General features: G+C 48.3%; 3 protein-coding genes across 7 annotated transcripts in view; all 3 read right to left on the minus strand.

Annotated features, from left to right (window-relative positions):
* The window catches only part of MRM1 (mitochondrial rRNA methyltransferase 1), a 29523-nt gene extending 19110 nt beyond the window's left edge, over nucleotides 1-10413 (minus strand). For 2 of the 3 annotated variants that reach the window (XM_047081334.1, XM_047081336.1), the window contains exons 1-4: nucleotides 9657-10413; nucleotides 9346-9439; nucleotides 7539-7671; nucleotides 7318-7437 (exon numbers count right to left, since the gene is read on the minus strand). In XM_047081334.1, coding sequence (XP_046937290.1) covers nucleotides 7318-7437; nucleotides 7539-7671; nucleotides 9346-9439; nucleotides 9657-10219 — 910 coding nt within the window. In that variant the 5' untranslated portion in view covers nucleotides 10220-10413. Of the gene's footprint in view, nucleotides 1-5208; nucleotides 6886-7317; nucleotides 7438-7538; nucleotides 7672-9345; nucleotides 9440-9656 lie in introns of those variants that run through there. The other variant, XM_047081335.1, reaches the window with a different exon arrangement.
* Nucleotides 10414-11301: 888 nt separating this feature from the next.
* Nucleotides 11302-19941, minus strand: DHRS11 (dehydrogenase/reductase 11). The gene is given in 6 exon segments (XM_047080569.1): nucleotides 11302-12399; nucleotides 13027-13156; nucleotides 13557-13651; nucleotides 16671-16880; nucleotides 19550-19638; nucleotides 19641-19941. Coding segments are annotated over 6 exon segments (801 nt in total). The 5' UTR covers nucleotides 19783-19941; the 3' UTR covers nucleotides 11302-12264.
* Nucleotides 19942-21897: 1956 nt separating this feature from the next.
* GGNBP2 (gametogenetin binding protein 2) overlaps nucleotides 21898-27025 on the minus strand; it is a 34617-nt gene continuing 29489 nt past the window's right edge. For all 3 annotated transcript variants that reach the window (XM_047080889.1, XM_047080888.1, XM_047080891.1), the window contains exons 9-13: nucleotides 25290-25437; nucleotides 24871-24996; nucleotides 24640-24788; nucleotides 23865-24113; nucleotides 21898-22541 (exon numbers count right to left, since the gene is read on the minus strand). In XM_047080889.1, the coding sequence (XP_046936845.1) occupies nucleotides 22338-22541; nucleotides 23865-24113; nucleotides 24640-24788; nucleotides 24871-24996; nucleotides 25290-25437 (876 nt within the window). In that variant the 3' untranslated portion in view covers nucleotides 21898-22337. The remainder of the gene's footprint in view (nucleotides 22542-23864; nucleotides 24114-24639; nucleotides 24789-24870; nucleotides 24997-25289; nucleotides 25438-27025) is intronic.

A 27025-nucleotide genomic window follows, 5' to 3' on the forward strand; every position in this document is an offset into this window, starting at 1 on the left:
GCCCCTTGCTGTGCCTGACCCCCAGCTAGTCCCCCCATCTATGGGAAGGGCATCTGTGCAGGGCCTGGATACAGATGGGTCTCAGCAGGGTCGAGGGCTGAAGGGTTCTACAGAGCATCCCCTCACTCTCGATTAGCTCCTTTGTTGCAGAGAATCAAGAGCAGCTGTGGCTAGGGAATCATTTGTGTCTTGTCTTCTCCAAAAGTGGAAGGGGAGGGCCAGCTGGAATTGAGCTATTTGCCTCCAACCCACAATAGGGAAAAGGAGGGAGAGGCAGTTAGTCTCCAACCTCAGGACCCATTTATGTGCTTATCTGTGATTTTTAAATACCCAGTATGTGCCTGGCCCTGGGCTGAGACCTGGGAATATAAAAGGAGTGAAGCCAACTCCTGCCTTGATTATGTAAAAGACAGGAGTGGGGATTCCTAGAGGTGGGAGGGACTTTCATGTCTGCTCCACAGAGGCCTGTGGGGGCTTGGGGGTTACTTGCAAGAAGGGACAAAGCCCACTGTCTTGCCGCCTCCCTTATATGCAGACTTGTGCCTTGGTTTCTTCTTTCTAGAGGAAACTGCTCAGCCAACTGACATTTTTTTTGAGACTACAGATCAACCACAAAAGGTGACACTTCTCATGGAGTCTCTCTTCTGACACCCACAAACCTCAGCAAAAGAGCTGGGAGCCTGAAGGGAAGAGGAAGTACAGAGGTGGCAGGAGAAAGCAGGGCCACCAAGTTCAGCCAGCTGCAGGGTTGGGGCAGGGGGCAGCTGGGCCCAGCCCCTCCTTCCTGGCCCACAGCTGGTGAAGGGTCTCCTCTGAAATGGAATATTGTGACAGAGAGGGCATAGTATTTCCATCAGAATCCTTCTTGGAGTGTCTGGAGAGGAACATTGTTTAGAAGCAGCCTTCCCAGAGCCCAAGATAGTAATCTCCTGGTCCTAATTCATTACCCAGCCCCACTCCTTTTTCCCAGTCTGGGGAAGAAACTGGGACAATTAACTGGAGCTTCTCTAAACATGGCTCTGCTCCCCCACCCACCCCGGTTGGCTAAACAGAGCTCTGTGATTTAAAAATATAATTCAGAGATTAGTTGTTGTGCCTGCAAAATAACAATGGCTGCATTATTGAGAATTTACAATTTTCTGAGCCCTGTGCTACCCTGCTATAGGTATGGTGTCCCTGTTTTTACAGAAGCAACTGAATGTCCTGGAAAATAAGCGATTTTCCTTAGGTCATCTAGCTGGGAAAAGGTGAACCAGGATTAGAACCCAAGCTGGTGCTGCTCACATCAAGTCACAGATTTGAAAGGAAGAAGTGTCCAGATTGGGATGCAGTGGGGCTGGGTGACTAGAATTTACTGATGAGAGATTGATGGGGAGGAAAAAGAAAGAGGCAGCCCCAGGTACTATGTCTCCTGACCAGGCCTCCAGGACCCTGAGGGGAGGGGATAGTGACAGCCTCCTGGCCAGTGGCCACCTCTCTGCCACATAAAACCTTCTCTATGTGCATCTGATTCCAGACCTAGGAATGGGGCACATTGAGCTCTGGCTGAGTAGGGGGTAGTGAGAACTTTCTGGAGCACCTCCCCCAGGAGGATGAGCTGAAGACCACCAGGGAGGTGTTAATGAAACAGGGAAGCTGTGAACAGACCCAGGAGTGATTCCAATCTGACACTTCCACCCTAGCCCCCACCAGTAATGAGCTGGGACCTGCCCTTCTCCCCAGAGAGGAGGGTGAGGGGAGAAGAGGAAGTCCCTGGGCATCTTTGTAGTTTCAGATGCTTCTGTTCATTTTCATCATCATCATCATCTTCCCTACAATAAAAAGCTTGTATTATTAAGCACCTACTATGTCCCGTGCACTATGCCAAGTCAATTTCCTAAATCCAGTAATGAATCATCACAAACTATGTTTGTAGTAGTAGTACCTACTATCCTTATCTCCATTTTATAGGTGACAAAACTGAGGCTCAATTGGATTAAGTGACTGGCCTGAGGTAGAGCCAACATTTGGAGGCAGGACCTTCTTGACTCAGAAGTCTGCATTCTTAATATTTTTGCTACTGTGCTTTTTGGCGTGGGCCCGCAAGAGTCCTCAGCGGGAAGGTGGGCAGAGTGGGAATGTTCCTCTGTCTGGGAACAGGTAGAGGATCCCAAACCTTGGGACCCTCCATGCAGAGAGACATGTACGTGTAGCCCCAGAGCTGGAGTCGGTATGGTGAATAAAGGCAGCGGGCCCACCCATGTACCCAGAGGTTCCAGAACGGGTAAGAAAGAGGGAAGAACAGGAGCCTAGCCCTACCACCAAACCTCATGGTCTCCCTGTGTGCTCTCTCTGGGTCTTCTTTCCATGGGTGCAATGAGAGTTGGGCCAGGTGACTCCAAGGAGGGACTCCAGCTCTGCCCCCCGCCTGGGAAAGGGGAGGGAGAGGAGCACAGCCCTGAAAGAGTATGTGTGTTTACGGAGGGGTGTGTGTTAGGAAGAGCCCTGCCTCCAGGTCCTAGAGGGAGGGGCTGAGCAACTCTGTGAGTGGAGTCCCATGTTTGTAAACATCATTAATCAGGGATTAGCAGATGGGCATGCTAATTGCACCTGTGGAAGCCGGAGACCTCAAGGTTGATTACATTTACAAACTGTGGGGATCCCTGGCGCCTGGCCCTGCAAGAGTGATGGGGGAGGGTCTAGTTTAGGACCTCAGCCTCGGGGGAAAGGAGCTGGCAATTTCCCCTCCTGCCAAAACCCAACCAAACAAACAAATTTCCAGCCCTGCAAGGGACTGGGGTGCTGGCCACAATTCAGCTGTTCTGGAATACCAACCTTCTGAGACCCTTTCCCTCTTGGCTGGGGAGGCCTGACAAAGGAGGATCTTGCCAATGTCATTCCAACCCCCTCCCCTCTCCAACCCCCTCCAGCTGCTCTCAGGAGTACATCTCCTTGTGTATTGCAGCTGAAATATGTCTTAGAGTCTATGGGGAAATTGAGGCCAGGGTGGCAGGACAGCGGAGCCCATGCAGCTCAGGTGCTGCAAAAACAGCTGCCATGCTCCTCCAGGATTGGGCTGAGGGCTTTACATGAGTGAGCTCATTTAATCCGCACTCTGATCCTCTGAAGTGGAGGCTGTTGGAAAAGTTAAGGGATATGTCCATATTTACACTACCAGCAAGTCAGAATTGGAACTCAAAGCAAGAGCTACTTAACAGTCAGTCTCACGCTCTTAAATGTGGCTCTTCAGGGTCATCCTTACCCTGCCCTGCAGAGGATGGACCTCCACCTTGCCTCTGCCTTCATACCCACAGCCACAGCTGCCCCAGCTCCTGTGTATTTAACCATACTTGCTGAGCAGCCTGTATGCATCAGGCCACCACAAAGAAACTCAGACCTCATCCTTTGCCTTAGGGTCTCAGGTGCTTCGTTTTGGAAATGCCTGGTTTGCACGACCTAACTACATACCTGTGTGCATGGCAGGTAATTACGGCCTCAATACCTTTTAGTTCAAGTGAGCCTGCCTTCCCAAAGGTCAGCTGGCTTGCTGCCCACAGGATGAAGCAGGGAGGAGCCCCTGTGCCTGGCTTTTAGCACCGAGAGTGGCCCTCTAGATGGCTCAGACTACTGGGACCCAGAAAACTGAACAACATGCCCAAAGCAAGTTAGATAAGGTTACAGACATGACATAGGAGTCCATGGGCAGGAAAGCAGGCTCTGAACCCCGAGTACCCCAAACCCCAACTTCTAGGTTCCATGATGGGTTTGTTCCCAGAGAGCAGAGCTCGATTCTCTACTGCCACATGGAGGGAACACCAGGACATCTCAGTTCATTTCCATCAAGTCTATTAGTTGGGATTCTCCAGAGAAACAGAACCAACAGGTGATATATATATCTGTATACTTATCTATATACACACATATAATGCTTATTTATTATGAGAACTTGGCTCATGTGGTTATGAGGCTGGCAAGTCCAGGTTCTGCAGAGAACAGCAAGCTGGAGACCTTGGAGAGCTGATGACGCAGTTCCCATCTAAAGGCCAGCAGGCTTGAGACCAGAAAAAGCCCATGTTTCAGTTCCAAAAGGCAGGAAGAATTCTTAGGGGAGAAGCTTTTTTTTTTTTTTTTTTTCCCTCTCTCTATTCAGGTCTTCAACTGATTGGATGAGGTCCACCCACACTGGAAAGGGCACTTTGGCTTACTCAGTCTACAAATTTAGATGTCAATCTCATACAAAAACACCCTCACAGAAACACTGAGTATAAGGTTTGACCAACTATCTGGGCATTCTGTGGCCCAGGCAACTTGATACATAAACTGAGCCATTATATCCATGTCTGTACTATCATGTGCTAGTCCTGGGGTGCACAGTGCCTAGGTTTACAGAATGCTTTTTACTGATACTCTCTCATTTTGTTTTTACAAATCTTTGTTGGGGAGGGGTTGGCTGGAGCAGGTACTGAAGGCACTATCCCCATTTTATAGATGAGGAGGCTGAGAAGGCATCCAGGTAAGAAGCCAATAGAGTCAGGGCTCGACCCACCATCTTCTGAACCTAGGGACAGATGAAAGGCCGACTGGCCCAAACTTTTAGGCATGCACTCAATGATTTGGAAGCAGTTTCTTGGACATGAGAAGGTGGCTTGAAGACCAGTGATTCTCAGATCTGGCAGCATACTAGCATCAACCGGGAGCTCTAAAAAACATGGGACCTGGCTCCTGCCGCAGAGATTCTGATCTAATCATTCTGATGCCTCTGGGCAGCTGGAATATTAAAGCTGTCCCCCTCCGCACCACCACACATACCCCCAACCCCACCTAAGGTGTAGCCAAGGTTCAAAACCACATTAGGATCTTGGCTAAGAGTGCAGCATAGATAGGGGAGGCAGTGTGATATGCCCAAGGCTGACACATGCCAGGGTCAGAATCTGTGTGGCAGTTGGGGACAGACAGCTCAAGGGTACCAATGTGGTAGAGATCTCTATGGAGTTTTATGAAAAGGTTCTTCTTCTTTCTTGAGAGGAAAAACTTTGACTTTAAAGCAATCTTAGGCCCTTTTATTTTATTATTTATTTATTTTGAGAGGGAGCGAGCAAGTGGGGGGACAGGCAGAAAGACAGGGAGAGAGAATCCCAAGCACGCACCGCACTGTCAGCACAGAGCCTGATGTGGGGCTCAATCTCACGAACGATGCGATCATGACCTGAGCAGAAGTAAAGAGTCAGATGCTTAACCAACCGAGCCACCAAGGCGCCCGTGCAATCTTGGGCCCTTTTAAAACAAATTCAAATGTCTTTTTAAATGGGAATCCCAAGATAATTTCATTCCAAAGAGAAAAGAGTGGTACCTCTTACTGAGCACTACCGTGTGGAAGGCACTGAGCTCGTGATCCCCCTTCACCAATGAGGAGACTGAGGCTCGGGTGGGAAGGGAACTTGTTCAAGGTGACAGAGCAATTAGGACTTTAACTTAGGTTGCTGTCCTCCAGGATCCATACTCCAGAGCAGTGGTTCTCAACGAGGGCGATTGTGTCCTCCAGGGGACATGTGGCAACGTCTGGAGACATTTTTGGTTGTCACACTGGGGGGGCAGGAGGTGCTCCTGGCATCCAGTGGGTAGAAGCCAGGGATGTTGTTGAACATCCTATGAGGCACAGGACAAGCCATCCAACAAAGAGTTATCTGGCCCAGAATGTCAATACTGCTGAGGTCCTGGAGCCCCTACTCCAGTGGTTCTCAGCCTGGGCTACACATTAGACTCATTTGGGGGCAGGAGGGGGGGGCTTTCAAACTCCTGATACCCAGGTTGCCCCCTGACCAATTACATCAGATTCTCTGGGGGTGGGTCCCCAGTGTGAGTTGTTTTTGAAAGATTGCCAGGTGGTTCCAATGGGTAGCCAAGACTGCTCTAAACTACTTATACTGGGGGCTTCTGCTCCATTTGTGGGACCCTGTGGGAGGAGCCCCAAATCCATGTGGGTTGTACAATAAACAGCAACACTGTCCCCACCACTCCACAGAACCAAAAGCCAGGGCTCTGGTTCATTGGTTCCTTTCTCAGAGGTGCACTGACTGATGAGTCACTGGTGAGGAGGTCTGGAAGGCCAGTAAGGTGAGAGGTGTTTGCTAATCTTTCCCTTGCCTCTCTGGGGGCCACAGCCAGGAATCTCCAGAGGTGGCTGCAAAAACTTCCAGAAGAGACTACGGATCAAAGAGCAAGGCTGCCATCTAGTGGAAGAATGGGACAGAATGGCCCAGGTGACATTTTATTGGATCCTCACAAAGAGCCCTGTGAGGGACAGCAGGATGAAGCCTCGTGCTCAAGGCCCCCACTGGGGCAGGCAGGGTTGGAGCCTGGATTTGTACCCGTCTAGTCCACAAGAGGAACGAGGCCTTCCTCTACATTCTCACACTGGTTCAAGAGGAATAGGACACCTGGACTAGGCTGCCCAATTCCCTTTGTATGTCTTGACTTCCAGGTAGGGCCCAGGAGGAAAGAGACCCTCTATCCCAGCACAATCTTGGAGACTAACAAGCTGCCACTTCCAACCGCAAGTCCAAAATCAAAACAGGAAACTGAACTTTCCTTTGGTCTCCATCGCAGAGCTTCCTGCCCTACAAGATAGTGCCTAGTAAACAGGGGCCTGGGTGCACTCTCAGGCAAGAGACTCCAGTAATATTCGATCATGTGGATGTGTGTGCCCTCTAGCACACACACCTCAGACAGTCCAAGTCAGCCCCCATTATGCCTCTCTTGTTCTGGTTCTGAGGACAGTCCTGGGTGCTGAGCCCACTCTGGGCCCTGCTGATGTGGCTGAGGTTCCTTGCGGGTCTTAGAGAAGTTGCTCTCTCTTCTCTGCAGAGAAACCCTTCCTCTGGCTGCAAATGGAGTGAAGAAGAATTCCTGCACCGACAGACAAAAGGACAAAAGGGGAAGAGAGAGGATGGAGAAGAGGAAGGACCACGTGTCAGCACTCCCTCTTCTCATCCTCAAAGGATGCATTTGGGGCACCTGGGTGGCTCAGTCGGTTGAGCATCTGACTTCAACTCAAGTCATGATCTCATGTCTCATGAGTTCAAGCCCCACATCAGGCTCTAAGCTGACAGCCTGGAGCCTGCTTCAGATTCTGTGTCTCCCTCTCTCTCTGCCCCTCCCCTGCTGACATTCTGTCTCTGTCTCAAAGACAAACATAAAAAAATTTTTTTAAAAAAGATGCATTTTCCCCATCTGGCACATAAAGTGACTGAGGCACAGAAAGACAGGGAAAATTGTTGAGGGTAAAACACCTACACATGTGTGGTCAGAGGGCAAGAAGTCAGGCAACAGTAGACTCACCTGCAGCCACGGAGACATTCAAGGAGTCAAGTCCAGAGGGCAGCTGCCGGCCAGGCAGGATTGTAAGGAGAAGCTGACAGGAGGCCTGTACCTCCTTGGACAGACCAGAGCCCTCATTACCTGCAGGGCATAGAGGCAGAGGGTTAAGGATGCCCCAGTTGGACACATGGGCACTCTGGACATGCACATCTGAACAAGGAAAAGTGGGGACATCTACCTACCCAGCACTAGGACAGTAGGCCGGTCCCAGAGGAACTCCAAGCAGCTAGTGACAGGGATCTCAGAGAACGAGGAAATCTCAGGCCCCAGGCAGCCCACTGTGCCAGCTACAAGCCAGCCCTCCCGGGCTCTGGCCTGAAAGGAGGAAGAAGAAATCAAGTTCTAGGTCACGAAACCTTCATTCAAGCCCCAGCTGAGGAGCTGGTCTTGCGCATATAGTCATTCCCTTGCTGATCCATTCAATTCATCAACGGTTATTAAGCCTCTAGAATGGGCAGGCTCTGTTCTAAGTGATGGGGACAAGGCAGAGAACAAAATGGGCCCAAATCCCAGCTACCCAGTGGAAGAGTGATCAGGGAAGGCCTCACTGAGGCAATACTGGAGTGGAGACCTGAACGAGATGAAGGAGTACCAAGCATACATCTGGGGGCAGATTAGGCAGAAATGAGTTAAGTGCAAAGGCTGAGGCTGGCACTTATGTGACACATGGGAGGAACAGTGGAGTGGCAAGGTGGTGGCGGGTGGGGAGGGAGGACGAGAGGGAGACAGGAGAGGGAACAAAGAGCCACATAAGGTAGGACCTCAAAGGCCACTAGAAGGACTTTGGCTTTTGCTCTCTGAGAGAGATGTGAAGGCTTTGAAAGGTTCTGAGCAGAGAAGTAACATGTTTCAACAGAATCACTCTGCCTGCTGGGTTGAGAGCCAATAGCAAGAGATGGGACATTCCCACAATAATGCAGGCAAGAGATGATGGAGGCCTGCGCCAGAGTGGGAGCTGCAGAGATGGGGAGGATTGGTGGGAATACAAAAATACCTTCATGGTAAAACCAAAAGAATTTGTGGATAGGGTGGGCCATGGCAAGCAGGAAGAATCAAGGCCACCACAGCACTGGGCCTAAATAAAGGGATGCGGTTGCCATCGATCGAGTTGGGCAAAGTCTACAGAAGGAAGTGCTTGGCTTCGAAAATGTGAAGTTTGAAATGCCCCTCAGACCACAAAAGAAGCTGTTGAGTAAGCAACTTGATAATATGAATCTGGGGTTGAGAAGTCAGATCCAGGCTAGCATATACATTTGGGAGGCAGCCAAGCATAGGTGGTATTTAATGCCCTGAGACTGGATGAAACCAAGAAATGAACACATACAGAACAGAGATCCAAGGACTGGGCCTGGGAGACCTAGGGGGGCAGATGGTCATGGGAGCAGTCAAATGCAAGGCAAGACTGCCCCCTTGTGTCCATCAGTAGAAGCACAACTGAAGACAGAAACCTGGACCAGGAAAGGGGTTTCTTTACTTAGGTTTACCCCTTCCTGGATATCAAAGTTGTTGTTGGTGGTGGTGGTGGTTTGTTTGGGTTTTGGTTTTCTGTAGGGTTGGGGGGGTGGGCGGGAGAAAGGCATAAGTGAATCTGTCTTTGTTCAAAGAGCCTTTCAGGCTGTGCCCCCACTCAGAATGCATGACTCCTGCCAACCAGCTTCTCACAGTCCATCACACCATTTACTGAAAACCTACTTAGTAGGCAGCGAGGATCTGAGGTATACTAGCCTCCAAGGCAAAGAGGTATGCCTGGAGAAGGAGTACAGTAAAGGGAATGAAGCTAGGAAGTCTTTAACTTCAGATTCTGCCCTACTTATGGTTTTGAAAATTCCAGAATCCTTCCCTTCCAAAAGGGATTTAGAAGGACGTAGGAAACGATGCCAACATTCCCCTTTCTCTCCCCTTCTTTCATCAACTGCTGGATGAGTGCCCTTGGAGAGACTGAGTTTGTCTCGTTTCTTCTCTACCCACCGTCCGCCTCCCCGCCATTACCTGTAAAAAACCGGCCAGGTCATCAGTGGAGAACAGGTCCATCACCTCCATAGCCCCCGCGCTGGCTTTGCTGACTACTGGAGTGAGTGGGCAGCTGCAAATTTCCCCATGCCCTGCATTAAACTGGGTAATCTCAAACCCGGTGCTTTGCCCTAGCCAACCCCCACCTCCCCGCCCCGCCTCCCTGGCCCTGGCCCCCAAGGGTTAAGGGTGAGAATTCTGACGATGGGGCGAGGGATCAAGGGTCAAGGTGCTTAGAAACTCGGTTGTGCCCCAAAGCGGGGCACATGGGGATTAAGGGATGTCCATGCCTGTTTCTCCCGCTGGTGATGACTTTATCCACTCCGAGAAAATGAGCAGAACGCAGCACGCCCCCAAGGTTCCGGGGATCCTGGAGCCCTTCGAGGACAAGCCACAGCTGCCGGGGGTCGTCGCCTGGCCTCGCCTCCCCGACCTCAGTCCAAGGCCGAGGCTGAAGCGGGCTCACCTCCATGCAGACGCCCTGGTGGACCTGGTAGCGGCACAGGGCGTCCAGCTTCTGCCGTCTGGGCCGCAGAACTGGTATGTCACGCGCCTCTGCCGCCCGGAGCAGCTCGGCCCGCTCCCCTTGCAACCCTGACCTGCCGGCCTGGAGCAGAAGCCTGGCCACGCGGCGACGAGCAGCTCGCAGAGCCAGGAGACAAGGGGACAGGCCAAACAGACGCTCCAGTCCCTCCGCAGATCGCGGGGTCGGCGCCAGGTCATCCAGTAGCAGGCGGCTCAGCTCCTCCCCGCCGGGCCGCTCCCCACGCCTCGCCGCTTGAGAGGAATGACGCGCGAGCAGGCGACCCGAAAACCGCGAGGTCGCGTCCCTGACGGCCCAGAGCAGTGCCATGGTTGATGCCCCCTGCTACGTCATCAGGATTGGTCACTCCCGCCGCGGCCCGCTCCGGGTCCCCAACATTGGCGAAGGAGACCCGATGGCCGTCTCTACCTCGCCCCTTCAGAGTACGAATAGCCTGGATTCTCGACTTAGACTACCCACAACCAGGTAGCCTAACCAAGGCCGCCCCTCCCCGGCTCCCACGTGGGCTACTCTGCTTCCGGGTTCGGGCGGCCCGCCCCCTGCCCGCTGACGCACTGCGCATGCCCGACCGCCAGGCGGTGCCCACAGCGCCTCCTGCAGGACTAGCTGAGCCGCAGCCTTCTCTGTACCGCGACCTGCTGGGCTGCCCCCTACTACCGGCATCTTTCTGTGCCTTTCGAGGTCCCAGAAGGCTGGAGGGCCACATTCACCCAGACACCGGCAAAAGCCACTTGAAAAGGGATGTGTTCCAACCAGCTCAGTCGTGGTGATTCCCCCCCGCCCCCCCGACATCCAGTCCACCACCAGGTGTTGGGGATTTTCCTCAGAAGCTTCTGCATCCAGCCCCTCCTCTGCACCTCCACTGCCTTGTCAAACCCTCAGCATCAGTCAACAGGACGCCAGCAGTAACTTCCTATCCCGTGGCTGCTGATTCTCCAAGTGACAGCTCTGTGCCTCTCCTGCACCTGCTGACAAGCCAACTGATGTCCTTGGCCCATAGGTAATCACCAGACTCTTTGCTCAGCACACAGACCTCTGGTGATCCTGGCAGCAGCTTCCTTTTCGGCCCCATCTCACTCCTGCACTACATTCTGTGCTGTTCCCATGACATTGCCTGCTTTTTTGGCCTCCCGGCCTTGTATCTACTGTTGTCCTCTTTCCTGGCTGGCAAACTCCTACCCATTTTCAAGACTCAACCCAAACCCACATCTGCTACCTAAGGTAATCCACACTCCAGGAGTGATGCCCCAAAGCGCCCACCTTCCCACTCACCTGGAAGAAATTCTAAGGCACAACCACCCCTGATCACAGAAAAGGAGAAAGAACAGAAAGATACTCCTGAAGCCAAGGTAGGTTGTTGCAATTTTTCTTTTTTAATTATCACAGTGAAACCCAGTTGGGAGGCAGGGCCTGATATTCAGCTGCCATAGTCAATGTGGAGTGATGACCCCACTGGGAGCAGAGAAGCCAAGCCTGGGCTGGAGAACAGGGGTGGGTGAAGAGAAGAGGCAATGGGGGCAGTAGGGCAGGGAGAGGAGGAAGCCTAGGGCCTTGGATAGCTATTCAGATAGGAGGTGAGGGCTTCTCTCTGCCACCTCCTCCTTGAGGGACAGGGGTTGGGGTACAAGAAGATAGGGGGAAGCCCCCCTTTTGGCCACAGTTCCTTCCCTAGGTCAAAAGGAAGAGACCAAAGAGAGCACACAAAGGCCAAGGAGACTAAGAAGCAGACCAATAATGAGTTAACAGGTAAAACAATCAGGGACACCTAACCTCTCCCCAGCCCACTGTTCATATTTGTGGTGGACGTAATTTGATAAGACATAAAAACTTCCAAAAATTTGTAGCCCCTGGTGGGTTGGAGAGAGGAAGCAGAATCCAGGAGTCTGGAAATCAACACCTAAAATCCAGAGGCAGGAGCTAAGCCGTGAGGCGTGGGGATGGAAGACAGAACTCCCCATAGGAAACTAGATCACCTACTCCGTGGGCCTCATCTGGATGTCTCCAATCTGCTGGAAGGCACAAGGCTTGAGGCAGACAGGATGCTCTCCCCACCCGCTAGGCCTCCCTGCTGTCCTCCTCTGGGATGGCTGGGCTCTTCCAGGGGGTGGACAGTCAAGGCCAGACTCACCTGGACACGTGGAAGGGTGCTTGAGGACATAGATGACAGCCTCAGCCACATCTTCAGGTTTGAGACACTGGAGAGTATGGGAGGAAAGAGGGATGGTGAGGGCAGAGTGAACCTCCCACCTCTGATGTCCTCTCCAACATCTTCATCCTCACCCCAACCCTCCAGGAGGGGTGACAGGCTGGCTAGAAGAGTGTGGTCTAAAGGCCAGGGTTCCCTCTGCATTCACTTAGGGAGTGAGTGGCTCACTGGCCTCAGAGTGAGGCCTCACCTTTATGCATTCATAGATGGCAGCTGCCTTCTCAGGGTCCTTGTTGTGGAGTTTGAAGGAGAATTGTGTCTCTGCCACTTCTGGAGAGATGCACTGGACCAACAGAGAGGGTCTGCTCAGGAGCTGAGCTGAGCCCTGCCTCCATCCCAGTCAGAAGCTAGGCTTAGGGGAGAGACAGGATGGAAAACACGGCTCCCCCCCCCCCCCCTGCTTCACAGTGATGGCTGCCCAATGTCCAGCAGCCACCTCCTCCTCCCAAAGCTGCCACTAGCAATGATCACAATGACACCTACCACCTATGGAGCCCTTCTCAGGTAAGTGTTTTACAAAATGGTGTCCCTCAAGACTTCATCACTGGGTTGGTATCACCATCTCCATTTTACAAATGAGTAAGGCTGAGGCTTGGAGGGGTTAAGTGAGTTGCCCAAGGTCATGTGGCCTTTCAGGGAAGAGCCCAGAGTCTGGGTTTACAGCCACGGTTTCCCACAGCCCCTGCTCTCCTTCAGTCTCACCTACTGTGTTCCCTTCTGGTCAGCCCCCTCCCATCTCAAAGTCAGTGACATGAAGCTCAAAGGGCTACTCAGGGTCATGCCAGCAGCAACAGAGCCCAGGAGCTCTGTGCCCCTCACACTCCCAGCAGGGCATCCTGAACAGTATGAGTGTGGGGTGCAGAAGGCCTGTGCCTACCCTGTCCCCACCAGGGCCAGGCCTCACCCTCACTGTGGCTCAAATGTGGGTCTGGGCCTCCCGAAGCTCTTGCCTCAGTCCCTCTGTCAGTGTGGTGATGGCATACTTGGTAGCACTATAGAAATGGATCACGGAGTGGGGTGACACTTGGTGACCAGACATGCTGGGTGAAGGAAAGGAGGGGAAAGAAGAGAGTGAAGCTGCTGACGGACCAGCAGTGCCCCCTGCTGGACCAGTCAGCCCCACCACCTAGATGCTGCAGGAAAGCCTTCTCAAGGGGACCTCTTTACAGGCCATCCTGGTGGCCCACTGATGTAGCTCCAGCTATTCAAGCAGGTCCTGTAAGTCCTGCTCTTCCTAGAAGTCCAACTAGGGGCTGGCACTTGATATACACTATTCTTTCTCTCGCCATAATTGTGCCATTTGGCTGTTAACTGGGTATTAAGTCCCTATTTCACCACCAATGAAACTGATGTCCAAAGAGGTCAAATGAACTGCAACAGATCACTCAGCTTGGAGGGTGAGTGATGATCTGAGCTTTAGCCCTTGTCCACCTGCCTCACCTGTTGATATTAATGATGTGCCCGTCATCCACCTTCCATTCCTTCATGGACTGGTAGGCTTCCCGTGTGCAGATGCTGAGGGCCAGCATGTTCACCTGCAGGCCAGGGAGGGCAGTGGGGTATCTCTAGCTTGGGCCCATCTGAGCAGGTAATAGAGCCACAGAGCCCATCCAGGGGAGTGGCATTCCAAAACAGTGTCCAGGTCCTACCTGAGACCAACAATGGTTCCAGGGTAACTTGCCTTAGGTGCCTCTCCCCCTAAAGCCACCAGCCCCAGCTGAGAGCAGTGCTAATTCCTCTCCCCAGGTAACCCCCACCTCCAAGATTCTGCAAACAGCAGTGGGAAACTCCCAAACTCATCCATGACCCAGGAACCCTCCCTGTCTTGGATGTCTCCTCTACAAACAACAGAACCTCTGCCTTAGAGAACTATCTCCTTTTCTTCCTCAAATACCCTCTCCTCTCTTATCTGGGTCAGCTTCCCTGGCCTTGCTCTCTAAAAAGCCTAAAATCCAGGGCGCCTGGGTGGCTCAGTTAAGCGTCTGACTTCAGCTCAGGTCATGATCTAGTGGTTTGTGGGTTCGAGCCCTGCATGGGGGACTGCACTGACAGCTCAGAGCCTGGAGCCTGCTTCAGATTCTGGGTCTCCCTCTCTCTTTGCCCCTCCCCCACTCACGCTCTGTGTCTCTCTCTCTCTCAAAAATAATAAAAAAATTAAAATAAAGATAAAAAGCCTAAAATCCTTCCAAAATGGCTTTAAAAATCTCTCTCCTTGGTATGCCTGCGTGGCTCAGTAGGTTAAACATCTGACTCTTGATTTCAGCTCAGGTCATGATCTCACAGTTTGTGTGTTCAAGCCCCATGTGGGGCTCTGCACTGACAGTGCAGGGCCTGCTTGGGATTCTCTGTCTCCCTCTCTCTCTGCCCCTCCTCCCTCCCCTGCTTGCCTGTGTTCTCTCTCTCTCAAAATAAACATTTAAAAAAAATAAATAAATAGTGGCTCAGTCAGTTAAGGGTCTGATTCTTGGTTTTGACTCAGGTCATGGTCTCATGTTTCATGAGTTCCAGCCTCACACTGGGGTGGGTGCTGACAGCTCGGGGCCTGCTTGGGATTGTCTCTCTGTCTCTCTCTCTCTGCCCCTCCCTCACTCATTCGAGCACGCTCTCTCTCGCTCTCTCTCTCTCCCCTAATAAATAAGCTTAAAAAAAAAAAGAAAGAAACCTTTAAATAAATAAATTAATTAATTAATTAAAAAAATCTCTCTCCTCAAGTATAGACCCTAGCCTCTCTCTGCCTTACCCAGCTACTCTCTGCTCCTTTCCTATCTCCTCCCTTAAGACTATAAGTAGAGAAGGCCTGACCTTCCTTCCTTCCATGCCTTCCTCTAGACTCTGTTCCATCTACAAGATTAGGCACAGAGACTCTTTATGGGGGTGGGGTAGCTGGTCAGAAGATGGCAGGGGACCTCCTAAGCACATGGGGGCTTTCTGCCTTCCTTGGCCTCTGCCAGAGGTGACCCAAAATCCCCACCCTTCATCAAACAAAGGCCTGAAGAAGTATCTCAGCTCCAAAGCTCCTGCCAAGCCACACCCCTGCCCCATGAGGACAAGCACAGATAAAGCTTTCAGCAGGTCCTCAAGTCTCTCCTCCTGAGAAGAGACAAGACCAGCCAGGATATTAGATGTTTCTCTTTATCAGGTGTCAGAGCCAGGCATCAGGACAGAACACCCTCGCCATGAACCTGCCTCAGCATTCATAGCAGAAGGACACGAGGACCTTTTTCTGGCCCGCTTAGCAATGTGTATTTATGAGGCAGAAAACTCAACTCTGAGGACAGATGGAATAAGAGGAACAGGTCCCTGAGACCAGGGGAGTGATTCTCCTAAGGCTGGTGGGGTGGAGGGTGGAGATGTCTCAGAAGACGATCCTAATAGAATTACATAGTGTTGAAGCTGGAAAGGGCCTTAGGGACTCAATATATGTCCCTCATTTTACAGATGTGCAAGATCTCAGATCTCCCAGAAGGCTGTCTGAGGGCAGGGATAGTGCTTCATTTTCACTGTTCACTGTTTCAATGTTCATTGTTCATTTCTAGGCCCAAGCAACTTTTAGGTGCTAAATCGATTGTGGGAAAAAGATCCATCCCATGTACACACTGTTTTCAACTTCTCAGGATACTTTTATACCCTAATATTGCCCCATAATATAGTCTAGAAGTTGAAAACCCATGTCCTGAAGGCTGTGTTTGGTCTGTACAAAGTTTTAAAACATTTGTAATTCACTCCCAATGTGCATTGGAAGCTTTCATTCCCTCAAAAAATATCTATTGAGTGTTTATGGGCTGAGGCCATAACAGAGAATAAACCAGACAAAAAGCCTTGCCCTTGTGGAGCTGAGGTTTTGGTAAATGGGAGGGGTAGGATGTCACATAAAAACCCAGGCTCTCCACTCCTCTCAAAGAAATGATAAGATCTGGCCACACTGGACCCACAGTGCTCCACAGCAGGGATGCTGGATTTCAGCAGCCACCCTTGTACTTGGCCATGTGCTCTCCCACTTACTGCAGACTCCCCTGACTCACCTCACTCATTTAGCTATTTACCTGGCCCCAGGGGATACTGGGGTTTGTGGCCCCAGATATTGATGTGTATTCACCCCAATTAAATGTGACAAGGCTGATAGAGAATAACCACCTGCCTGGAGCCACACCATGACTGGCAGGGCTGGGTGAGAACCTCATCTCCTGTCTCTTGGTTCCTTTTCTTGTAAGACCATGTTCTCAAGCACTCAGCACAGTGCCAGCACATGGGAACATTCAACAAATAGCAGTTCTCTTCCCTACCAGTCTTTCTTCCAGTAGAAGGAAATCAGCCTGGACTTTAAGAACTGCCCCTTTAAGGGACTCAGAGGAAAGAAGAATGGAAAAGATATGGCCATTCATCTACTCACTATGCCTCTGGTAGGGAAAGAAGCAAGGGGAGAGTCAAGGTGCCCCAGTTATGAAGCCAAAGTTCCCTCCTGTTACATGTCCTATCCTGAGCAGCCCTCTGGTTCACAAAGCCCTGGCTCCCCATTCTCCAACCAACCCCCCACTCCAGGTCTGCAGCCCTTACATTGAACATGTCCTTCCAGCTGCTGGTGTTGCCTGAGAGCAGAGTGTCAGGCCAGGCCAAGCCAGCATTGTTGATGCAGATGTCCACACCACTGTGCTGAGAGCAGACAGCCAAGAACGTGGAGAGGATGTCCTCCTCACTGGACAGATCACATCTGTGGGGAATCAAAGTCCTGGGGTAGCCTATACTCTTACATTTGGCAGCCAGCTCCTATGAAACCCAACAAGGAGCTAACTGGGGTGAGCGGCTCCCACACCTTCCCACCCAGAGACAGTCTTCTTCTGCTGTCACCACTCAGAGAACTCTCTCCTTTGACAGTCACCTTCCAGCCATATAGTTGTTGGGACTACTTGTCCTCTTTGATCAAAGTCCAGGGGATAAGAGCACTCCCTGAGTGAGGGGAGTATGGGAATGGAGTTGAAATCGTCAATGGAAGACTCTCACAATAAACTTGAATCTTCATTTCTGAGAAGAGAGTAGGGAGCCAGTGGTCCAAGGCATAGCATGATCTCCATCTCTTCTGCCTCTCCTCCAACAGGAACCCCTTCTCTGCTTATAGGTAAGCTACACCTCTCACCCCACCCCCTGCTTCTTCTACCAGCACCAGGAATCACTGAGCTGATTATGCCAGGATTCTCTCCCCTCCCCTTGCCTCATCTAGCTCCTTCCAGAGGGCTTATGTCTGAACAGTCACCCTCCCTCCACAGAATGCAGCCAGTTGGCTCTCAGATTGGGCCCAACTGCCAGTCTCCCCTTGCCCTACCTATAGGAAAGGTCAGGAAGTCAGGACAGATTCTTTCTCTCTGTCCCACAGTGTACCATACTCTACCCCAAAATTTCTTGAGATATGATGAAGCAAGTTAGGTGGCAGGTGACACTGGGAAGCCCTAGTGTATCGACAGGGACCTCAGCACACGGAGGAGCCCTGAGATGGAAAGACCTGAGAATACAGAGCCACTGAGAGGTGGTTGTGAGGGATGCAGACATTCAGAAGCAGAAAGAAACCAAGCTCCGTGGCCTTAGAGGCCAGTGAGTGGGCATCTGAGCCTCATAAAGGTGACTGTACATGTATAGGAGGGAGAGAGTTGGGTGGTAGGGGGTGCCCTAGAGAAAGGCCAGCTTGGGCCAGTTGCCTTGGCCTGGAACCCTTCCCTCCCTGCCAAGTCAAGATGGGAATAAAGGGCTGGCTCAGGTGACCTAGGAAACTCTTTTCTGCTTTAACTTTCCAAGAGTTCAAAAGGTATGGTCCTCTGGGACTTAGAAGGCCCCCTTTACCCAATTTCACCTATTCACAACCACCTCAGGAAATAGGGCTTCTCTCTGTCGGAGGCCAGAACTCAAACTCTGTTTTAGTATCAATTAATAAAAGCAAACTAGGCACAAGGAAGCCTGGGATTCTCCCCTTCCCTGGCAGGCAACTTGTCCCTTCCACCTCCAGACTCAAATCCCTGCAAGAAAGCCAGAATGAAGGGCCTGGGGACATCTTTCTCCCTGTCGCTGCCTTCTCTTTGTCCCACCTGTCCTCATCTATCTTCAGAAATGACTTGAAACCATGTCAGTCCCCTCACAGAACAGGCATTTCCCCCTCATTAAAAGAGTCATCTTGGGGCTGAGTGAACAGCCTGAGGATCCCCCTTGAAGCTCAGGGACCCCCTTTCCTGGCTGGTTTGGGGTAGTAGGAAGAGAAGGCAAGAGTGACTTTAGACTTAAGGAATCCAGTGGTCTAAGCCCTGGTCTGATCCTCTAGGCTCCAAGGCTAGGGTTGGGCCCTGAACTCCTCAGAATAGGAGAAAGGGAGGAGGAGAGTAGGGCAGTGGTACAGCTGGGTGACCTTGGGACTATCTAGGTGGCTATAAAGTGTACCTTTGGTCAGCAGAAGGGGAGGGGAAAGCCCTCCTTCTGGTACACCTTCTCCCTCTGTCCCCACCCAAAGCCTCCTGGTGTAGGGATTTTGAACAATGGTGGAGATAAAGCCCTGCAGCTAATCGCTAGCCCAAACCCTGAGAGTGATCTTGTCAGGTGCAAATCCAAAGATGACCTATGATGAAAATTTCCCATCTTCTTCCTTCCTGTTACAACATGGCAAACTTCATTTTTCTTTGAGCTCTTGTTGCTCACAACTTGGGGCTCCCAACCCTAGTTTAAGAGAAAAACCAGTAGTTCCAGTTCCATATTGCTTTGTCCCCTCAGGGCTTACATAGTCAATGCTCTATTTCACCCCTCAGTCCCACCCAAGACAGTGCAATTGGAGAAAGGTCGATCTGTAAATATCCCATTGGTCTGTTAGGCCCATTTGGTAAGGGTTAACCCTCAAATTGGGGGTTGGGGAAGGAGAGGGTGAGTTTCTTCTGAAAAGCTCTATTCCCACCCCAACCCCACCCTCAGTGCTGGGTAAAAAACTATCATGATCAAAACCTCTAGTTCCTGTTCATCTGGCTGGCCAGCCACTTTGGTTGGCTTTGTGGACTTAGTCTGGGGACTAGAGGAAACAATCTAGTAGCCAATTTAGCCACTGAGGCCAGAAAGCTTTCTTTCCTTCTCCCTGGCTGCCTAGCTAGCCCTGATCTCTGGCTTCCCTTTTCCTCAGCCGACCTGGGCAGGCAGATAGGCACGGAGAAATATGCCAAGGAGGTGGTACACTGGAGTAGAGGCTGTTAGGAGTAGGGTCTCCTTAAAAGAAGGGACTTCATGAAAGGGACGGTAGAGGCCTGCCCTACTAGGCATCTCATCCCTCATAGTCTGATCCGGTTGCAAATGGCCTTGGGGGAGCAGCAAGTGGGGGCAGGGTCGCAGCCTAGGTCAGACCACTGCGCCTCCCGGACCGTACACCAGCGGAAACAACGCCTCCCAGAAGGTCCCTCTCCCCGGCGGGGACTTACCTCGATGTTGCTCACGGGGCGGGCACAACTCACTACCTTCAGTCCCTGCTGGACGAGGGCCCGGGCCACAGCCGCGCCGATGCCCCCGAAGCTCCTGTCACCAGTGCCAGCCGGTCACGCCACTGCTCCATGCCGGTCCTGGCCATGGTCCCCAGCCGCCCGCCCACCTCGCTCCGCGATACGGACATTTGGATCGCGGAGCTCCTCCCCGGGTCGCAAGGGCTCGGACGCATTTTGGTCACCACCGCGGCCGCCGTTGCCGATCTGCCCCCCCCTCGGAGCCGCGCCTGAACCTGCCTCCATTCTGCCCGGCCCGGGCTGGGGCTCCACCCACCGCTTCTCCGCGACCGACCACATCTAGCGGGAATCAGTCGCGGCCTTCCCGCCTCTTCCGGCCCCGCCCCATGCCTGACGGGAGGTGGGAAACTGTGCTTTCCTCTGTGCCGGCGGGTGCAGAGGGTTCCCGGGTGGCCTGTGGTCCTGCTTTGGTGAGCTCTTCCCTTAGGGGCAGGGAAACCGAGGTTTAGGGGGGGGCTTGCTCCAGGCCCGAGGCCGTTCGTATTCTTGCCCCCTTGTTCAGTCTCCCCTCCCAGTTCCTTACCCCTATGGCAAGAAGGAGAAATTACGGGCTCTTAAGGTGACTCCAACGCCCGCCCTCTGGCTGATGCGAAGGATTCAGCCTAGAAAAGGCTGAGTGCCTCAGCTATCATCCCTGAGTTACCCTCTCAACCCTACCTGATCCCTTGGCTTTACTAGAATGACAACTCAAGGTTAAAAATGGAAACACCCTCCAGTACACGTGTTAGGGGATTGTATCCCTACTGGCCTACTGTCTCCAACTGTCCTAGACCCTCCAACTCCCAGTGAAAAAATATATCACTGTGTACCAAAGATTAAAAGCAAAAGCTAACATTTACTGAATGCTGTGTAATTGGCACTTCTAAGCACTTTAAATATATTAGCATATGCACATAAACTCTTGAAGATACTACGTATTAGGCTTCATTTTGTAAGTGACTGAGACAGAAAGGGGTAAAGCATGGTTTGGACTTTAAGCCATGCAGTCTTAGGTCCAGGGGATGTGCTCCTAAACTGCCTTCAATCCATTCTGCCTTTTGTCTCTTCTTGGGTTGTTGGTTTTGCTCTCTGACCACTCAGGATGTTCCATCAAAACTCTGAAAACTGCCTTACATCTGCATCCTTAATATAGCTATCTTCCAAAGAAAAATACATCTCTGCATAACTACTGGGATCCCTCCACTGCAAGCAATGGCATAAGCAGTATGTGAGGCTGGTTTATTCATTCACCAAGTACTCATGTGTTTGGCCCAAGGATAAAGATTAAAACAAAATAAAACCAGTCCTTGCTTTTAGGGATCTCAGGAGAAAACTTGACAACAAGTGGTTAAGAAAGGTTTGAGCTCAGAGCCAAGGGCTCTGGGGAGCCCTTAGTCATTTTTTATGGATTCCAGATGAAAGTAAACAAAGGCCAGAGAGGAGTCATGACTCATTTTTACCTCTGCCCCATCCCTATGCAACACTTAGATTTGAAAAGACAACTGAAGAGGTGTATCAAAGAAATGCCACCAACTATAAAAATTAAATCTAAGCTTTTGCTGTTGCCCACCTGAAATCTGATTAAGTGGTACACAGCCCATAAAATTCACTGCATCCCCACTGCACAGAGGTATTGACTGTCCCACTACTTGCCTGCTGCCCACCAATATTACCAACATTGAGACACAAAGCTCTGAGCACATGTGTTTATCGAACTATTGACTCAACCTTTTAAATGGCAGCCAAGTGCTATTCCTGGGGGAATCTCTTCTCTCCTTCAGTACTCACAGTTCATGAAAGCAGTAAACTGTAATGCCAGTGACTTTATTGTTGGAAACCAGATAAGGAGCATGCACTTATGGACTGCAACGTGGTTAGCTCTAGGCGCAGTCTTTTGGTCCCAGGTCTACATGCTAAAGTAATTACTTTTCAGACAACCCTTGGTTGAAATTCTGCCAAGTTCTGTTTTCATTCTTCCAGTTCAGTATGAATCTCTGAATTTAAGGCACTTTATGTTAAGTGATACCAGGGAATTTTAAATAATAGCAATTAATCTCATGAGAAAGATGCTAGCCAGTATTTAAGGGTATTGCAGCAAATTTATTCTTTCAAAACAAAAGATTGAAAACTGCTTTTCTCAGCTCTAGTCAAGGGAAGAGTTTTGTCCTCAACAATTTGTATCTCTATCCTCATTTGCTCTTCATCCTAACATCAACACTGGTCAAATACCAAGTTCAGAAGTGGCAAATATGAAAATACTGCCACACATTAAGTAGAAACATGTACACCAATTTTTACTATGCATATTAATAAATATTCTTTATTTTAAATTTTGCACATTGCGCTTTAACATTACATCCAAACATTTTGCAAGTGGATGTCTACTTTGTAAAACCATATATTCAGCTCATTGTCATTTCTGTACAGAAGTATAAGTACAACATTACTTTTTGCCACTAAGTTGCTTTAGTAAGTCTCACAGGAAGAGAAACATTTAATGAAAAGAGATGGCTTAAATCATATGGCAGGCCTGCGCAGCCACGCAACTAAAGACACAAGCCTGAAGAAAGAACTAATGAGGTTACCTCCACCGTCTCCCAAAACAAGAAAGAATCACATTGATTTAAAATTTTGCCATAAGTCACTAAATTAAGAGTTTTTTTTTTTTTGAAAGAGAAGGCGCAGTAGTCATCTTGAGTGTTTCATTGAAAGACAGAGCTATTTTATTTATTTAATTTGCTCCAGCCGTTGTCAACCAGCCACTACAGATGGGCCTCTTGTGATCATTTAAGCGGCAGTATTTATTAAATTTCTCCTTCAGATGCTGTCGGTATTGTTCTCTATTGCTGTAGAAAGACTGGTTATTAGCCATAAATGACTGTATTTCATCTTGTGAGATAAAGATTTCCTCATCTGAAGTACATTCAGACTCATCCTGCAAATTAAAGCAGTAGTTAAGATTATGACTTAAATTAAGAATGCAAAATGCTATGCTGATGGAGGACAGCTAAAAACTCAGGCAAACTAGCCTTTTAATTTCAATTCAGTCACATGAAGTCTTTCATTGAACTGTTTACAGAACAAGCATAATGTCACTCCATCTTAGAAAGTACAAAGTAAGAATAAAATCCAACTTAACTCAGTTTGAAACTCTGGATCTATAATTTGTCTTAGAAGACCTATGAGCCTAAGAGACTCCCAACCTTTGCCTTAGAAAATGACTAATTAGATAACTAGACTTTAAATAAAAACTTGAGGGGCACCTGGGTGGCTCAGTCTTAAGGCTAAGCATCCGATTTCAGCTCAGGTGATGATCTTGTGGTTTGTGAGTTTGAGCCCCACGTTGGGCTCTATGCTGACAGCTCAGAGCCTGGAGCCTGCTTCGGATTCTGTGTTTCCCTCTCTCCCTGACCCTCCCTCTGCTCGCGCTCTCTCAAAAAAATAAACTTTAAAAAAATAATAGAAACTTAAAATTAAAAAAATAACAATGTTTCTGATTACAGCAAAACAAACGACTAACTAGAGATGGTTACAACTAGTTACCAAACTTTAAATAACCAGACTGATGTGATTATTAACTGGATGGTCCTGTGTTGAAACTTTTATCTCTACAAATTAAGTAAAATAAAACCTTTTTAAAATTTAAGAAACTTAACCACCACATAAAAAACAAAACAAAAAAAACTATTCTAAAGGATTTGTTTCCACTGGGAGCCTAACTATTAAAGAGAATATACCACCCTTCTCTTTCCTTCCCCCTCCTCTAAGCCCCCACACAAACTATGTACTGGGTTGCTTGGAATCAGGCATAATTCGTGTAAAGTACCAAGACTTACAGTCAATCTTAAAAGATTTTGCAAGTTTAGTTATGCTTTTATCCTACATGAACCTAAAGGAAGTAAAAAGTGGGCTCTAGTTCAGATTCTACATTTTTTCCTGGTATGGAAGGCTGGACACCATAAGCTGCCACTCAGAAAGGCAGTTTGCTTACAATAACCCTCTTCAAGGAGGCAGACTCCTGGACACAATGCTAACTCTATCCCTTTTTCCCAACTATTCTCTTCTCTTCTACAAAGGAGGACAAGGAAATGTGCTGTAGAGCAGTTGCATAAACCATGTGTGGAAGAGCAGAAATGAAAAGACCAAAAATAATGAAAGACTGACCTTAATTTCTTAAAAGCTTCCCCAACTCCTAGCTTTAAATTCTCAAATATTGTCCCCTCCCACATCTACCAATCAATAAGATATCCTTACTTACAAGGAGTTCAACTAAGCTCTTGGCACCTTTTCCACAATCAGGACCAAATGATGGCTCTATAGGTTCTGCAAACTGTGGTACATTTTTCCTATGCTCAAACCAAGGCAGTGGCTGCCCACCCTTTTCAGGACTGCAACAGCTTTCAGGATGTGCATCTTTGGTCTTGTCGCGGTGAAACACTGTGTGCACGGTATTTCCTGAGGTCTCTCGATTACCTGGATCTGTAATACAGCTTCCAAGCTTTTGGATCTGAAACCAAGCAAAGGATTACCCAGGTAAAAAGGCAGGGAATAAGAGCAATTATTCTTTAGAGAAAGAAAAAAAGGCCCTGATAGTGTGTTAAGTTTTTAGAAGGAATACTGAACAGCAGCAACTGGCACTTAGTAGGCACTTACTACACACCAGATGCTGTGTTAACCCATCGATATAATCTCTTTCATCTTCACAGAACTTAATCTGATAGGGACTATTAATTTCCTTCCAGATGGGAAAACTAAGATCAAGCAAACTGCTCAAGATTACACAGCTAATTCACTTAAAAGTATTATGAAAAGAATGAACTGGATTTATGACTCACATAGATTACTGGACAAGTGACCACATCAGACAGACACACACACACACAAATCACAAGATGAGCAGCTAACAGAACTGCATTCTAAAGGTACTCATTCTAAAATAATAAATACCAGAAACTAAGCTGCAGACTTGCCACTCCAAAGAAAATAGGTTGTTCTCCCCTCAACTGCAAAGGTTTAAGAACTCTGATACTTACATGTTCATCACATTTCAACATCTTACTTTTCTTTTTCTTCTTTTTATTTTTTCCTTTGGTGTTGTTCTCTTCAGAATTTGCCCAACATTCAACACAACTATCACCATCATCTTCTTTGTCTTCACAGTGATGAACACAGGAGTCATCACCTGAAGAAATCAATAATCTCTTACTTATGTACTTTAATCAGCCATGTAGTAGAAATAATTGGGAAGCTTAATCTGAACCTACCGTGTTCATCGTGATTACAAATGCCTTCAGTGCAAGCAACATCCGAACCCTCCCGAGAACCTGTTTCACTCCCTTCCATACTAGATGAATATCCACAATCACTACCATTACAGTGTGGTGATAAGCCTGAAAATAAATCGGTTGAGACTTATAGTTAACATACCAACAAAGAATGAACCAACTGGAGACAACATAAAAATTTCAAAATTGATAGCTTACTAAAAGCAGAAAGTAAACTAAATAATGAAAATATGATGAGGGGTTTATAGTTTTTTGTTTTTGTCAAATAATAACAAATACCATAAAGAAAAAAGAAGTATTAAGTGTCAAAGTTACAGGATCTCTAAAACCTCTTCCATTTAAGAGGAAAAAAGAATAAACTTAAGACTTAATTTTAAGAAGAAACTGTATTTAGTTACCTTTCTTTATTTTAGGGGACCCCAAAAGATTGCCGCTGCTAGGACAGGTACATGATGTGTTTTCGTTGGTAACAATTACTTCTACACAACTATTACCATCTTCGGTGCTGCCACAGGCTTTGCAGCTGTTTTCTATGAAGTCTGTTTCCTTTAAGGGTCAACATTGAGAGACGGTAAAAAGTCTTACCTTCATATGGTTACATTTACTTTCCTTAACATCAACCAATTAAATAGGAGTTAGGAGGTTACCAACTGAAGAAATTATTCTCATGAAAAATCACTAACCCACATTAAGACTATGAAACAACTAAAAGCAAATTAAGAGTTAATCGTATCAGGAAAATTTAGGAGGGAAGTTCCCAAAGTGTAGTTTGCTGACCCCAGGGATTCCCTAGATCAAAACTATTTTCATCAGAATACTAATATGTCACTTGCCTTTTTCATATATTGACACTTACACTGATGATACGAAAGCAATGGTGGGAAAAGTTGCTGGTACTTTCGCACAAATCACAGCAGTGGCAATCACACTGTACTAACAGTGTATTTTTTACTTGTCAAGCACTTTCAGGAAATATACTTCACTTATGAAAGTCTTCGATGAAGCAGTAAAAATATTTTTTAAGTATCAGCTCATGAGTAGATGTCTGACAAATAGGAAGGATGCTTAAAGCACTTTTGCTGCATACCAAAATACAATGGCTGTCTCAAGGAAAAGCACTTGAAGCTTGTTTGAGTTACAAGCTGAACTAGCTGTTTTTTATCCTGGAACATAAATTTTGCTTGAAAGAAGAGACAAACTTTGGTTATTCAGACTTGGGATATTTAAAAGCCATTCTCTCAGAAAAGAAGTCAGCCCATCACCTCAAGGAAAACAATGGACGACGGTATTTGTTGTGATAAAACTCAAACTTTCAAACTACAATCAGAATTTTGAAAACTTGTATAAACAAGCAGAATGTGCCTGAAGCTTCCCAATACTTAAAGACCCTTCTGATGAGATCAGTAGTGGTTTTAACACGATTATGTGATAATATATATAATGAAATGTCAGTATCTGGCAAGGTCTGCATAACTCAGTAAACCAGTAACTTTCAAATGACCAATTCATGATGTTACAAAATCATGCATGAGTTAAAGATCCATTCAAAGTGCAAGACTGACTAGTGGATTTTAATTTAACTAAGTTACGAAAAGGTCATTCACAGGTGCCAGGTTCCACATTGTAACTAATCTTTAAGAAACTACCACTTGTTGAACTGTAATGCCAAAGAATATCCACAACTATCTGAAAAAGTTTATATTAAAATACTCCTTCCTTTTTTGTGTGAGGCCAGACTTTCTTCAAATGTTTCAACCAAGCAACATATGGAAATAGACTGAATGCAGAAGCAGATATGAGAATCCATCTGATTCCTTTTAAACCAAATATTTAGAAGATCTGCAAAAATATAAAATAATGCCACCTTTCTCACTTCTTTTTGTTTTGGAACAGTTTTCAAAAAACGTTACTCATATTAACATATAATGGGCTTATTATTTTTTAAAAAGAATTAACGATTTAAAATTTCTCCATTTTAATTTCTAATAAATGTTGTATGTATAATCTACATGAACAAAAAGCACACCGAGCACTGTAATTTTTAAAAATTCCAAGGGGTCCTGAGACCAAGAAGACCTGCTCTAGGTCATACATGGACTTAACTTTCCATATTTGGACTTTGATCTAACAACAT

Source organism: Lynx rufus, unplaced genomic scaffold, assembly GCF_022079265.1.
Source record: "Lynx rufus isolate CCGP_SWC_20201006 ecotype Redwood Valley unplaced genomic scaffold, mLynRuf1.p SCAF_18, whole genome shotgun sequence".
Classification (NCBI taxonomy): Eukaryota; Metazoa; Chordata; class Mammalia; order Carnivora; family Felidae; genus Lynx; species Lynx rufus.